The 15,613-nt window shown below is 47.5% G+C and overlaps 1 protein-coding gene across 1 annotated transcript in view; it reads right to left on the bottom strand.

Moving 5' to 3' along the window:
* PTGFRN (prostaglandin F2 receptor inhibitor) overlaps positions 1–15,613 on the bottom strand; it is an 85,691-nt gene that overhangs the window by 35,511 nt on the left and 34,567 nt on the right. Inside the window, exons 4-5 of the mRNA XM_079934298.1 lie at positions 11,905–12,285; positions 1,279–1,704 (exon numbers count right to left, since the gene is read on the bottom strand). Of these exons, the coding sequence (XP_079790424.1) occupies positions 1,279–1,704; positions 11,905–12,285 (807 nt within the window). The remainder of the gene's footprint in view (positions 1–1,278; positions 1,705–11,904; positions 12,286–15,613) is intronic.

Below are 15,613 nucleotides of genomic sequence, written 5' to 3'. Positions count from 1 at the left end.
ATGAAAGGTTTCTCAACCTTAGGTGCAGCTGGGAACCACCTTGGGAGCATCTGACAATTCCAATGCCCAGATTACACGGAACCTCAGGCCAGTTAAGACAGAACCTCTTGTGGGACTCAAGCATCAGTAGTTTTTAAAGCTCCTCAGGTGATTCCAATGTGCAGCCAATGTGCCCCAGCGCCCATACGGATAGTGAAGCTAGCAAGACAGCAGGAAAAGCAGAGAGCAGCTGCGAGACAAAACTGAGCATCTTCAAAGAATGCGCGAGGAGGACCCAGGAGTTGACAGGTGACGGCAATGAGAGGAGGTGGAATGATCTGATCACAGGAGATGTGAAGTCGGGTGTTTTTAGGGAGGAGGGAAAAGAGCCTGGAGGCTGCAGTGAGGGACGAGGAGGGCACCTGACTCATCTAGGCCCGGTTACGCTGTGGGAGGAAAACACCACCACTCAGGAAGGCTCCAGGGGAAATGGTGTCCTTGGGGAGAGCGAGGTGGGTCATGTTTACTGTGAGGAAGAGAAAGGACTATTCAGAGATGAGGTCAGGAAGCAGGAGATTTTGCCAAGCTCTAGAGGGCCCTGTTTGGGGTTTGGGGATCTCAGAGGCGTGGCAATGAGGCGACAGAAGCCATGTGGTGGGCTGTACGGTGCTTCACATCCAGGGCATGAAGGAGGACCCGGGAGGCCTGGCCTTCCTGCAGTGACGGACTAGACCAGGGATAAAAGACTTGACAAGTCTGACATCCCAAGGCACACAGGGCTCTGAGCATTCGGAAGGATACACATCAAAGAAACTGTTTCCCTTAAGTTCTTGTCAGCTCTCCCCAGGAACACTCTCTCTGAATGGGTGACTGACCTCTCCGGGGCAGGTGCAGTGGCCCGGGGCTGCCCGCTCATTCTGGGGCATCTGAAATGTGCCTGCAACCAGCGGGAACTCATGGACCTGGATACACTCTCAGAGGCGTGTGCAAAGTTTGGCTTCAGATCACCCAGTGGGGCCATAGGTCGATGGCGTACACCAGGCACCCTGTGAGCTCCTACAAGATGATCTCCTACCACCGACCAAGCCCCAGCCCTCTTGTTAGACTTACCCTTCTCAACGTCGTCATCGTAAAGGGGTTCGTGCTGAGGATAAGAGGCACAGTCACTGGAGTGTGAATTTCTTGGATCCCTAGTGTACATGGAAACCTGCAGAGTGACTGTGCATCTGAAAATGCACAGTGGGATGACTTAAGCCAAAACAAAACAAAAATGTTCATGAACAAGAAGGAAGTGCCTACCTTCTGATGCCCAAAATATGCTGACAGGTTTGGAGAAGACGTCCTTGCTCTTCACCCAGCTGTTGTTACGCTGTTTGGTCCAGGCAGACACAACACAGTAGTAACTGCCCCTGTCCTCCTCTGTAGTCCTTTGGATTCGGAAATTGAACGTGTCTGTACGCTCCTTAGAAAAAATGAAGTCTCCATCCTGGGCCCGTTGCTTGCTCCTCTCTCCATACTTCAGCGTCCAGTCCCCGTTCATGACTGCGAGGAGCTCGCTGGCCACTACGTCATCGCTGCGCCGGTTCACCCTGTGGTACCAGGACACCGTGAAACGGACACTCGCCTCGGTGCTCTCCACATTCACTATCCGGCATTCCAGCTCGGTGAGGTCGTCTGAGAACTCAGGGACCTTAGAAGCATTCAGGTACACCTGATAGTCTGGTTCTGAAAGAGAGAGAGGGGCCAGGATTAAAAAAAAAAAAAAAATCAAATCAGACAGAGCAATTTACCAAGAATTAGCAAAAGGAACAAGATAAGCACTATTGTTGTCCTGACAATTAAATGCCCATTCTATTCGCTACAGTGATAGAAATGGAAGTCTTCATGTTGTATGGGAAGGATCCTCTGAGTGTCTGTTACCGCAAAACCTTGCACAACTGCAAAACCTTGCAAAACCCACTGTCCCCCCTCAAGAAAACCTCCCAAGGCCAGAAGCCAAATGTCCCCACTCAGAGTCTTGAACTTTCCAGAGGGTGAGGCCAGCTGTTAGTTTCCCCAGGAAGTTGGAGTCTTCTGAGAAGAATCTCTTAAGAAGTTTGGTGTCCATGCTCTACCAAGACGTTCTCTGGCATGCCAAGCAGTGCCCACAGACCTCCAAAGCCCCCACTGGCACAGCACTGGAAAACCCAACCTCAGAGTACATTCTAGCTCTTGAGGCCAGTCAACCCACCGTGTCGTGGGTTCCTGCCATCCTTGGCTTTGACCCAAAGGCAAGGCCCTCAGGTCATCATTCCTCCTGTGGACGGCCATCCTCCAACTCCCCAAACGGTATTTTTTTCACTGACACACGTAACTCTCCCATTCAATTCTGCCAACCTTGAAGGCAGCTCACTGTGATCCTGGCTCCAGTAAAGCCCGCTCACTATGACCATCCTGCTTTCTGCCAGGTGTAAATTCTGATGAGGGAGGGAAGGAAGCCAGCGAGTGCTCTCCTAGTGTCCCCACTGCCACTGTCTCAGTCCTGTTATTTTTCACTTGTATAGAACCCCTCCTCCTGTGAGGTTCACTGTTTGCATTTAATCCATTTCTGCAACTCCACATTTCAAAGCCTCCCAGGAACTGGTATGAGGACCCCCTTCACTGCTTCCTTTCTTCTACCAATACCTCCTCTGCATGTCACATCTAATTATCTGAAGTTCTCCAGTCACTGCAGTCTTGCACCACTGGGTGACCTGTTAGCGGTGGCCTCTCCTCTTGACTGCCCTGCAAACTTGCTCTCATTCTTCAGTGTCACCCCCTCTGCGCCCCCTTCCTGGACACCCTTTCTCTGTGTTCCCATAAACTGTGTAGGTACTGTTGTAAAGCAGTTACTACTCCTTGCTTGAAGGTCTTGTCCCTAAGGTTCAAACATACAGCCGTGTATAGAGTAGTCACTCAATAAATGTTTGCTGCCTTGATACTAAGACTTTTGGAAAAAAGCTACATTTTTCTCCTGTAGCGCTTTGCCTGCTAGGAGACAAATGATTCTACCTAAACAGAATTTTCCATTTGCCAACACTGTATTCACATCACCTCCATCAAACAGTTTAGTTTTATTTAACGTTGCTTTTATTTATGACTCATAAATTATAAACTGCTGAGGTCAAGGAACTGTTGTTTTGTGATTTATACTTCTAACGAAATGTATAACATCATGACTTCCCCAAGAATGACTCAGTGGCCAGGAAATGGAAAGAACTCAAACTCCTAATTCCCTCAAACGTCATCTTCACAAGCATTTAATTGCAAGTGAGCCTGGACCCTGTTCCATAAAAAGCTGAACCAGGGCTTCCCTGGTGGCGCAGTGGTTGAGAGTCCGCCTGCCGATGCAGGGGACACGGGTTCGTGCCCCGGTCCGGGAAGATCCCACATGCCGCGGAGCGGCTGGGCCCGTGAGCCATGGCCGCTGGACCTGCGCGTCCAAAGCCTGTGCTCCGCAACGGGAGAGGCCACGACAGTGAGAGGCCCGCCTACCGCTAAAAAAAAAAAAAAAAAAAAAGTTGAAGCAGCGCAGCTCTGCCAGCTGATGGGAGAATGTCCTCAGTGATGTGGACATTACAGAGAAATATGCTAGAATGTCATCTGCGACCTCGTTTCACAGGTGAAGGTGCCAAAGATATACAGCTTGGGGGTTTCCTGGCCCTGGGCAGCGTGCCAACACACACGCTGCCTCTCCAGTGACTGCTGACTGTGGAACAAACACTGAAATGTATTTACACCATCACACGCCTAAGACGAGGTATTCCCAGCTTAGCCCGCATCCAGGGTTTCAGACCCTTTCCTCATGTGGGACTTCAGCACAGCAGCTAGAGTGAGGACAAGGACAACCAAGTTCATGTAATGTGGAAAGGACAGACTTGAACTGGTTGTGCGCACAGCAAGACTGCCCTCCTCAGTCCTGTCAGGACCAAACGGGAACACCAGACCATCAAGAGTCCAGCAGCTCGCTCCATTCCGAGCACAACGCGGAGACCCTTCGCATGTGTCACATTAACCTGAACAACAAACTGTGAAGCAGGAAAGAGCAGTGGTGAGGAGCCAGGGGTCTGGAAGTCAGACTGTATTTGAATCCTGGCTCTGCCTTCACTTGCTGTGTGACCTTGGGCAGATTACTTAATCTCTCTGGTGCCTCATCTGTAAAAATGGGGAGAATAACAGTAACCACCTCACAATGTTATCATGAGGATTAACAGTTAAAATAATACACGTGAAAGTGCTTAGACTGGTGCCTGGTCCGTGTATGTGTGGTGGGGGTGTGGGGGGTGTACTGGCAGAGGTGTGTGCGGAGTGAGGTGAATTGGGTTGTGAATGTGTTATTCTTGAGATGCAATGGAAACACCAAGTCAAGATGCTAAGGTCACAGCTCTGTGCCAGTGTTTGAACCTGGAGTCTAAGAAAGAGCTGGGGCCAAAGCAGGGGAACAGACAGACACACACACACACACACACACACACACACACACACACACACACACACACACACACACACACACACACACACACACACACACACACACAGCTGAAACCTCACTCCAAACACACACAGCTGGCTCCTCCTCCTAACTTTCCAACTGCTACTCCTGGTACCACAGCCCACCGTTCACTCTCCCAGTCCCCCCTCTTGAAAGGTGTACCATATCCCACTCTCTTCAGACGGTGCCTAAGTCTCACCATTCTCCCTCCTCAGCGTCTCTTCCACTTCTCACATTCCAGGCCTCACACACAGTAGGTGCTCTATAAATATCTGTGCATAGAAGTGAAAACCTCACGACCACCATTCCCGTCCTGGCCCTCTGCCACCAGCCAAGACTATTATAATAACCTTCCGACCTGCCTCTAGGCTCACACCACCACCAGGTCATCTGTTCAAGAAGCTTCCCAGTAGGTGGCTTTTCTCTCACCTACTGAGTGAAGAACACTCTCCCCAGCCTGGCATTCAAGGCCCTGCAGAGTGTGAGTCTAAGCCCTCTGTCCAGCTCCACCGCCCATTGCCCTCTTGTACACGCTCTAGACTCCGTGCCGGTGGCGCCTGTTACCACTCCCTCATCACCTCCTCTGCTTCCTCCCGCCTGTTGCCTCTGCCTCAGCGCCCGGGACACCTGCTCAGTAAGGCGCTGAGTAAATGACTGAGCCGATTCCCCCCTTCTACTCCCTCCTCTCCCCCTTGACGGATCTGTTTAAATCTATGTATCCAAATGCGGAGAAAGGAGAGTACAGGGGTTGCAGTGCATGTGCATCTAGTTACAGGAATGCCAGCTCGGCAGAAGCGCAAAATCTCTTCATTGACTGGTTTGTCTCCTTGTTCTCTGTTAAAACTAAATCTTAGGCCCGCAAAAGGAGGATCCTAATGCAAAAACAAACACGTGGATTCTTGTGGACTTACAAGGCATAAGTTCCAGGGATTTAAAGGATGTGCAAAGGTCATCTGAACGATCCCCCAGCCTTGGAGGTCGCCTTCGGACTTACACTCCTAGAAGAGACATGACTCCACTACGTCAGAATGGTAGGCGTGTGAGTGGGTGCCTATTTCTTTTATGTTTTGGTGCATGTATGGAAATCTTCCTTTATTGTTGTTTCACAATTTTAAAACTTGTTGCCAGAGGCTGGGCATACTCCTCAAGGTCCGTCGTGCACAGACCTCTTCAGGTAGCCTCTCCTACTGAACAGGAAGCCTCCTGTGAACTCACCAGCCTGTCCCAACTCTCCTTCTTATTCAGCAAACATTCAGAGACCCTACCACCCGCCAGGTTCCCTGCTCTCTGAGGACTTTACTTGAACATTGCCTTGAACTTCAGTTACAGGTCTGTCTGCCTCATGGACCTTCTATAGGGCTCTTCTCAGGGTCTGGGACCCACTGTTTGATTCATCTGTGTGTGCTATGTATGCAGTGCCTTGTACATAAAAGACATTAACACACTTGCTGAACTGGACTAAATTTAATATTTTGCATAAAAATGCTCATTTTCAGCATAAGTGTTACACGACTGATTACTGCTATATTCTGCTTGATCTCATCAAGAAATCATCTAAGAATGTAATAGTGGTTATGTTTAAAAACTGCTTATCAGTTAAAGATGCATACTAAAGTATTTAATGGCAAAATGACATGATGTCTGGGATGTGTTTTACATTCTTCCAGAAGGAAAAGAAAAGAGGGGGCAGGGGAAAGAAAGAGAGAGAGAGAGTGTATGTACGTGTGTGTGTCTAGGGGAGGGAGAGAGGTGAAATAAGATTAGCAAAATACTGATAACTGTTGAAGCTGGTGGTTTGTTCTACTTCTGGGTAAATTTCTACTCCAAAAGTTTAACACAAACAAACAACCCGCCCACAGCGTAAGCCCTTTTACAGAATACTGAGGCCAGTCTAAGGCACGACATCACTAACCTTCCAAGAAACAGGGATCTCTCCCTAATCTAGCTCCCAGGACGACCTGCTCATTTACACACCACCTCCTGCAGCTGCGGCCTCCCATACTGTAAGCCCCACCGAGAAAGACTTTGTTTTCTGATTATGGGTCATTAAACGCCTTTGTTATAACTTCCGAAACAATGAAAATGTTCCGAATCATTGGCTAATTTGTAAAAGCAGATATTTTGTGCCTACCACATGCAGGGACCTGAACCGGGGGATTTCACAGATTACCTCATTTATTCACTCTCACGACAATTCTGTAAGGAAGGTACAAGGATACTAATAACTGGCATTTACGGAGGGCTTCCTGTATGCCAGGGACCAGGCCATACACTTTCCTTGCATGCTGGTTTAATCTTCAGAACAACCTTATATGATAGATACCATTTTCACGTACTTTTCCTAAACCAAACCAAACCAAACCAAACCAAAACCGAAATCAAAGCCCAAAGGAGGTTAAGTTCAAAGACGAAGATCTTGCACAGCGCGTGGGGGGTGGGGGAGCAGAATCATAGGAGAGGCTTTGGCTCCGTGGCCTGGCTCCCACTAGGGCCGAATTGCACAACCTCATTACACACCCAGTTATTCATGCTTCTCAAAGCCAGCTCCATCCCAGAAGACAAGAGGGATGATAACAGCTGAGGCACTGATCCTGAACTGTGTACAACAGGGCCATGTTCTAATGCCCCCTTTGAAGTTTAGTTAACTTGGGGGAGCTAATTAGATGAACAGGCTGCAAGCACGAGTCAGAAGAAACAGGAGGAAGAGGGCCCTTTTTTCTACCGATGCCAGTTTTATTACCCTGAACTGGGCAGGTACTTTAGATGCAGCTGAGCGAGTTGACTAATTGTCAGAGTTGCCACTATCATCACTGGTATACCACAATTAAATATTCTCTGGGGGGCTTCCCTGGTGGCGCAGTGGTTGAGAGTCCGCCTGCCCATGCAGGGGACGCGGGTTCGTGCCCCGGTCCGGGAGGATCCCACATGCCGCGGAGCGGCTGGGCCCGTGAGCCATGGCCGCTGAGCCTGCGCGTCCGGAGCCTGTGCTCCGCAACGGGAGAGGCCACGACAGTGAGAGGCCCGCGTACCGCAAAAAAAAAGAAAAAAAAATTCTGCAGATCTAAATCTTATCTTCTGTAGACGGCAAAGAACGCTCAAGTCTCTACCAAGTACTTAGCAGATTAACAGCTCCTTTTAAAGAAAAATAATTACCTTCCTCGCTGGCACAGGGCTGGAAGAGGGGACGGTCCGCAAGTGGGGAAGAATGCAAATCAGGTGCCTCAGCCCGAGTAGCACCGCTCGGCTCTGCCGTTTCCTGCTCCTGTATCTGAAGCCCGTGGAACCCTCTCCAATTAACACCACAGCAGTCTAGGACTCCGGGCAGAGAACTCAACCATGAACTGATTAGTATCCAACTCTTGCCAAGGGCTCATTTAAGACATCTGATAGCAGAGAGAGATGGCTTCACATGCAGATTAGCCAGCCATTCCTCCCGATTCTCCGTAGTTTTCGCCATATACTAAATTGGATCGACACAAAGCGACATTCGTCCTCCACAGTAACTCAGCCTCTTACAAAAACTCCTTCACACACTTAAGATTTATGCCTTCAGCTTTTATGGGGAGTGGATATAAGAAACATCCATTTGAACAATCACTCAGAGCGTTTGTAAAAGAACAGTTGAAAGCACTGTCCATTATGCTATCGAATGCCCCTTAAATAAAACAAGCGCATGATAAATTCAGCGCCAAGAAAAAGTTTGTCTCTCTTTTGTTTGTTTTCCATCATCAGAGGAGGGCTGTATAATCCCCTCTCTTTTGCCTCAACTCTCCAAAACTTCAGAGGCAAATTCAGTGCTCAAATGCAGTCACTAATCCACCCCAACCATCTTGCAATACCTATTCTTTGATTTTTTTTTTTTACCCCTTTTGATCTTGATTTTATTTTTGTGCCTCCTGCTTTAAATTGGACTTCGTTTTGCAACCCAACTTAAATCTTTTTGCCTTCAAAAGTAGGGCATCCATCCTAAGTAAAGAGATTTTTTTCTTACCCTCTAAAAAATTATAGTCCTCCCAGCTGCTACAAGTGCTCCTGGACTTGACAGACCCATTCACGTCATTGCCCTGATGTCTCTGGTTAACACGATGGAACGTGAGAAGACCCCAATCAGCTTCAATCCCTCATCTACTCAGTGCACCCAAGCAAATGAGGACAAGAACGACCCAGCTTTTAGGACTCTATGCTTTAGAGTTTCAGGAGTGAAGCTGATCCCCAAAGCCAAACCGTTTCCACATAGGATGACAATACTCGGGACAGACTCCCCTCAAGATGAAAATACTTGGGACAGACTTGACCTAGGGCCATAATTCTGTCCAAGCCATTCTAAACATTTCTTTGGAAATAAAAGGAACAAGCATTAACCGCTGCATAGATTCTACTTTCCAAAGATGATGCAGTAACGTTTCCCATCTCACATGTCCTTTTTGAAATGTGACCTTGCTGGTCTCCCATTAAGAGATGGGGTCTCTTTCTCTATCCCCTTGAACTTGGACAGACTCTGTGATGGCTCTGACCAATAGAAGACAGCGGAGGTGCACTGTACCAGTCCCAGGGACAGCTTTCAACTAGCCAGGCACTTCTACTTCCTGCGTCCTGGCAGCCAGCCGCCACGTAAGAAGAATGACTGTCCTGAGAAGACGGCGCCATGAGAAACCCAAGCCACATGGACAGGGCCTGGATGAGACACCACATGGGGACAGAGAGAGATGCCCTGGAACGTGGTGACAAGTGCATGAGAAAGCCATCTGGAAGGGGATCCCCAGCCCTAGCTGTCCCAGCTGTCACCATGTGCATCAGAGATGAACCCCATTGAGTTCTTCCCTAATTCCTGACCCTCAAAATTGTGAGCAAAATGAAAATCAGTGGTTTTCAGGTGGGGATTGGGACAGTGCCTCACTCGCACTGTTTGCAGGGATCAAATATTTAATGCGTGCAAAGCCCTTGGCCTAGTCCCTGGCACGCAGTAAGTGTTGAGTACACAGTAGTTATTATGTTTAATATGTCAGGTAGCAAAATTGAGCATTTTGTGTAATACCTGCACAGGGAACTGGCTTTCTCAAGAGCTCTTCTGTGACAACATTCCACAGTCACGCAACGTAAGATGACCTATCTAAATAGACCACTTCCTGTCTTATTGCCACCTCTCAGTTAGCCTCAGCAGGCCCCAATTTACATGTGGCATGGTATCCACGTGCATACGCAGACACGTTGTAGATCTAGAGCGAATCACACAGTGTCAAGCCAGGCCTGACCACTGCTGAGCGGAGAATCCAATTGGGAGGTCCTGGAGAAAAAGCCTACTGCTGTACTCAGGCCCAACTCGCCTCCTGACAACTGTCCAGGGAGCTGTAATGGTATGAGGCACAGGCACAGGGAAGGAGGAGAGATTTAAGGGGAAGACAGGAGAAGAATACCACTTACACTCCTGACAGGTTTGCCCATGTGCAGTACCTCTGAATGTTCTGAGCTGAACTTATTGCTTTCTTTGCAATTCTTCTTCTCCTATGCACATATGTTAACATATCCATGTGTTGGCGCTGGTTTATCTACCCATCAGGCCAGTGTTTACTGAGTGCCCATTACGTGCAAAGAACTGGGAGAGATGCGGGGTCTGGGGCCTTAGATCAGCCAGGGAAAAGCACACTGACAGCTTTCGCAACAACCGTGTTGGATCCTCAGAATAATAACCAAACCTTTTCCCACAATTTAGTCTCTTTATTTCTTCCCACTCTCTGGAGAACACAGCCACCAACAAATCCCTTCCAGCTAAAAGAGCCCATTCCCTCCCCGAGTTCCCCTCCTGCTTCCTGACAGTCTCAGCATCTCTCCCCCGGGGTAGGCTGGGATCAGCGCGTGAGGACTTCAAAGAGGCCGTCTAAGTCGGTGGGGGAGGGGTGCGGAACATCCGCGCTGGGATCTGACAGCACCGCACAAGGCACTGAGGACCAGGGCTGTGAGACACATTCAGCTCCGGGGCTGAAAACTCTTCTTCTGGTGCTGACAACATCTGTTTTATTTTGAAGGTTGCTAAGGAGAGTTCTAGCTGGGCTAACGTTGTTCCAGTTCAGTACTTCATGATGAGTTTCTCGCACGGGGTTCAGAAGGCAGGAATAAAAGCTCGCCAGATGAACCCGCTCCTTTCACTTTGCAGATATTAAAGAATCACTTTGCTACCAGGGATGACTAACACCCCGCCTGGTCTCGCTCAGAATTGGACGGACCCTCTGCTTACTCTCTTATGACTCGTCTTCTCCCTGCCCCCTCTGTCCCCACTTGCCAACTCCCCATCTTTGCCAAATAACAGCTTATTAGGAAGAAACAGACAGTGAATGTGCCACTAGCCCAGGAGAAGATTTCACTGCAGAGACAAGGAAGAGCTGAGAAATGAGTTGGGGCTCACGGCGGGGGGACGTTTAGCATTAGACAAAGGAGGAAATGATTTCCGAGCCTTTGAAGATCTGTTTTACCTCCTAATAGAGCAATGCCAAACGCCTTCATGCGGGCTCGGAACAGTCAGGGGACAGTAGAGAGACCAAGCTCAAAACAGGGAAGAGGCTAACAGGCAGGCCTGTCTCCATCTTTGCAGTAATGGACTTGGGAAGCGAAGCACTCCACACTCCACCCGGCCCCATCCTGCCTAAGTCCACTTGCGATTAATTACAAGATAGTAACAAAATTAGGAAAAGTCGGCCCTGGAGGGCAAGCATTCAGGAAAATAAGAGATGGGGAAGGTGAGCCTGGTAAAAAAAGAAGAGGGTGTGACAATGACCTTCACATATATGACAAGTAACAATGACATGGGTGGCAAGGAGGGCAACAGTTGAGGGCCACTCTGCTCCTCCCTTGGGAATCGGACGTGAGGAGAGAGCCCTCCAAAAGAGCAGGGGAAGCAGGAAGCCCCCTGGATTTAACTGGTATCTGTAAAAAAAAAAAAAATTCATTTGGGCCTTCCAGGGCATTCGGTGAAAAAAACGTGTTCCATTAACTAAAGGAATTCTTTTTCTTCCCTGGGCTTTAGAAAAGCCCCAGCTCCTGCCAGAGAGTACCTAGGAGTCTAGGCAAAGGAAAGGGAGAATGGCAGTGTTCTCCCTCCAACAGAGATCTATTTCAAAGAGCCATTCAGCAGGGCCCCCGACCCTGCAAATCTCGACAACAAAAGGAATATATATCCTCTCAGAGGAGGGTACTGAGACAACTGAGGCCACGTTATCTAAACATTTCCCTTGCCTGCCAGATTCTATTTCAGCCAGTTTGGCTTTCTCCCCCAGCTTGGGATCTATGCAGGAGAGAGTATGCTTGTCCTGATATCAAGAAGGCCCAAGCAGTGCAGAACACGCAGCTCCCTTACTCCTCTCCGTATCCCAGAGGAGGGATTAAGCCAGAGAGGTGAAGAGCCAGCCCTCCGAACCACTCACCTAGCCAGGTCACAGCCACAGCACCTGGGGCCGACATGGCCTCTGCCACCTTGTGCCAGCTCCTGTTGTGCCCGGGTGTCCAGAGCGCCACGTGGCAGAAATAGTAGCCAGCGTTTTCTTTGCTGACATCTCGAACCAGTAAATGGTAGGAGCGCGCATCCACGTGACTCAAGGCCATGTGAGGAGAGCTGTGCACCAGGGAATCATGGTCCAGCCGAGCCAACACATGGGGGCCGGGCAAGGTGCTGTCAGGCGTCCTGCTGAAGTACCACGTCACCGCGGGTCGGACGTCGTCCGCTCGGTCCGTTGTAATGTTGCAGGTCAGGTCCAGCTCCTTTCCTTCAGCCACAGACACATTCCTGGCCACAGCGGCTCGAAGCACTGGAAAATTGAAAACAAGGACATCTAGATAATCTCCATCGTATCTGCTGCTTCCACCCCCGTCCCCTTAGATCATCTCTTTTTACCTTCTTATTTGCAACATTCAAGTTAGAAGGCTTTGTACAGTTTTGAGTGCTTGAGAAATGTACTGAATAAATGAATGAAACATACCATATTTCTTTTTCTTTCATTAAAACAATAACAGGCACTTATATATATATGCTTACTCTATGCCAGGCACTCTTCTGAGTGCTTTATAAATTTCATCTTCAAAACGACCCTACGAGGTAGTACAATTATCATCTCCATTTTACTGGTAAGGCAGCTGAAGCACAGAGAAGTTAACTAACGTGCCCAAGGTGCCACAGCTAATAGGTAACAGAGCTAAGATTCAAATCCCGGCTGTCTGCCTCTAGGGACGCTGCTCTTAAGTGTTACACTATTATCACGTACACTATCATTTTGAAAACAAGTCTGCTGAACATTACAAGGCTAAAATTATACTTTCTCCATATGCACGACAGGCCTTGGGTGACTTTCAGAGAAAAGACAGCTCAGCTCTGGCCGGGACATATTATCAGTTGGGGGCCAGGAGCTGGAGGGTAGGAAGTGAGGGTGAAACCATCTTCTGGGTAAAAGGGGGCAGGGAGGATCCTAAACAGAAGGACTGGGAAAGTGAAACCAGACAATATGCCTGACGAGTCAAGTCTTCCAAAGGCTATGCACTTAGAGCATCATTTATTCTGGTCCACACACCCGCCTTAAAGTCAAGAGTAAAGCATATATTCTAAAACCAAACCACAATGATTTCTGGATTACCCATGCCACTGCCCTCTCTGTGTGGATAGTTAAAAGTAGACTATATTTAGACGAAGCACTGAAGGATCTGGTGTCACGGTCTCCAGGCAGATGTGGTTTCAGCATTCCCCTGTCAAAGCTTTTTACACGGAAACATTTTAGTTTATTCAAGGGATTTTGTGCAAAGAAGTTGAACATCTGTAATCAGAGTAGAAAAACATGCAACACGTGCTAATGCTCTAGGAACAACTGCTTAGATGATAACTAGCTGACACCTCCCAGGGGATTCAAGTGAACGCACAGCAAGGTCCTGGTCTTCCAGCAGGAGTCACTCAGCACCAGCTGCGGTCCCGGGTCAGCTCAGCGACAAAGGCTGTCACTCAGTTCAGAAAAGACGCAACGCCAAAACCCATGCCCTTTGGAGTAAATGACTTTCATATAAATATTTCCAAAGGCTGATGATATTTCCAACAAGTGTTTCAGGCCAAGTTCAACATCTGCCTTGATGAAGGCAGAAAATGAGGTGGGCATAGTATTAGAAAAAGGAATTTGAAGTCTAATTTCTCACCTCCACCCACCTTCTTCCACATTCCTCCTCCTCCTTCAACCTTTAAACGAGCCAAAAATAATAAGAGATATCTTTTGAGGGGAGTCAGTATGGAAACTGCTGCTCCGAGCCTGTGCTGCGGTTTGAACCTCCCCACGTACAAACCGTGGTCAGGGATCCCAGAATACTGCCAGAGTCCCTCTGTGCCGGCCACCACTACTGGCGGTAAAAGAAGGCTCAGGAGGGAGCCAGCTGAGGAAAGAAGAAGTGGGCAATATGCAGCTGTGGACAGTATGCATGGAGAAGACAGATTCTTGCGTTTAGAAATACTGGCAGAAACATCTCTTTAGCAGTATAGTTCACTTTCTAATTTCTTTTCCCTGCAAGTGGCTAAAAATCTTGTCACATCACTAAGCATAGTTGTCACATGTTCTATGGGATTGGAGGGTTCACTACTGGGACAGGATGAAGCACGGTGAAGGGAAAAAAAGAATCAGTTCTAAGGACTCGTCATGCAAGAGGGGACCTCAGACTAAGCCTGGAGTGATGCAGGTTTTCTCCTACTGGATGTAACTGAACCTATAAATTAGACACCAACATCTGCATCAACCAGACCACTCCTAATATAGGGGGGTTTACTGCCACCTACATGACCTACAGCCCCACCATTTAAGTAGCTCTGTGCCATTTATCATAACAATGCCATAAGAATACTTAAGAAGCTAGCTATGGACAACATTCGTAGCAGCACTATTTACAATAGCCAAGATATGGAAGCAACCTAAGGGTCCATCAACAGAAGAATGATTAAAGAAGATGTGGTGTACAAATACAATGGATTATTACTCAGCTGCAAAAAAGAATGAAATAATGCCATGTGCAACAAAACCTGTAGGGTATTATCCTTAGTGAAGTCAGTCAGGCAGAAAAAGACAAATAGTGCATGTTTTCACTTATATGTGGACTTTAAAAAATGAAACAAACGAATCAATATAACAGAACAAAAACAGACTCACAGGTACAGAGAACAAATCAGTGGTTACCAGTGGAGAGAGGGGGAGGGGGTGGGGCAAGATAGAGGAAGGGGATCAAGAGGTACAACTACTAAGTATAAAATAAGTAAGATACAGGATGTAGTACACAGCACGGGAAATATAGCCAATGTTTTATAACTTTAATGGAGTAAAATCTATAAAACTATTGAATCACTATGTTGTACACTTGAAACTAACATACTATTGTAAATCAACTACACTTTAATTTAAAAAAAAAAAGCTAGCTGTGGAGAATGCAGGTGCTGAAAATGAGAAAGACCATCACTCTAGTGTGGTGGTTCTTAACCTGGGGTCCACAAAGAGAATTTAAGGAATCTGTGACATGGACGGGAAAAACAAATTGTCTTTGTTTTACTAACCTCTACGGGAAATATAGCAGCTCCTCTCATTATGAAACTAAGCAACAAACCAGTGTAGTAGTATCTGTCCCTGGGACCTTGTTCCCAATAGACATCACAGATATTTTCACATCACCTGACAATTGTTGCAGACATCTTAACATATCATTTATATTCATCACTTATCAGAAATTACAGTAGTTGTTAGGCCTGCCACTATATCTTATTATTTAATGCAATAATAAAATATTATATTATTATATAACAAATTTGTCTTAAAATATTTTGATTACTCTTCAATGTAATTGTTTTCCTTTGTCATCCTCCACATGGATTTTATGAATTAAAACATATTAACTCTGAGAAAAGGTTTGTGAGCTTCAAAGGACTGTCAAAGACGCCCATGGCACAAAAAGCTACGAGCCCTCAGGCTCAGGTGAGAGCCAGATGCTACCGCCTGCCTAATAGACGCAGGGTGTTCAAGTCTTATAACTATACTCTGGGTTTTGTGGCTTGTTTGAAACGAAAAAAAAAAAAAAAACCTTTACAACTGAAATTCTTGTATGAAAAAATAATTCTCTGCCAAGCTG

This window comes from Stenella coeruleoalba (assembly GCF_951394435.1).
Source record: "Stenella coeruleoalba genome assembly, chromosome: 1".
NCBI classification, from domain to species: domain Eukaryota; kingdom Metazoa; phylum Chordata; class Mammalia; order Artiodactyla; family Delphinidae; genus Stenella; species Stenella coeruleoalba.
Note: the sequence above shows the minus strand (reverse complement) of the source record. Positions and strands in the feature narration are given on the sequence as shown.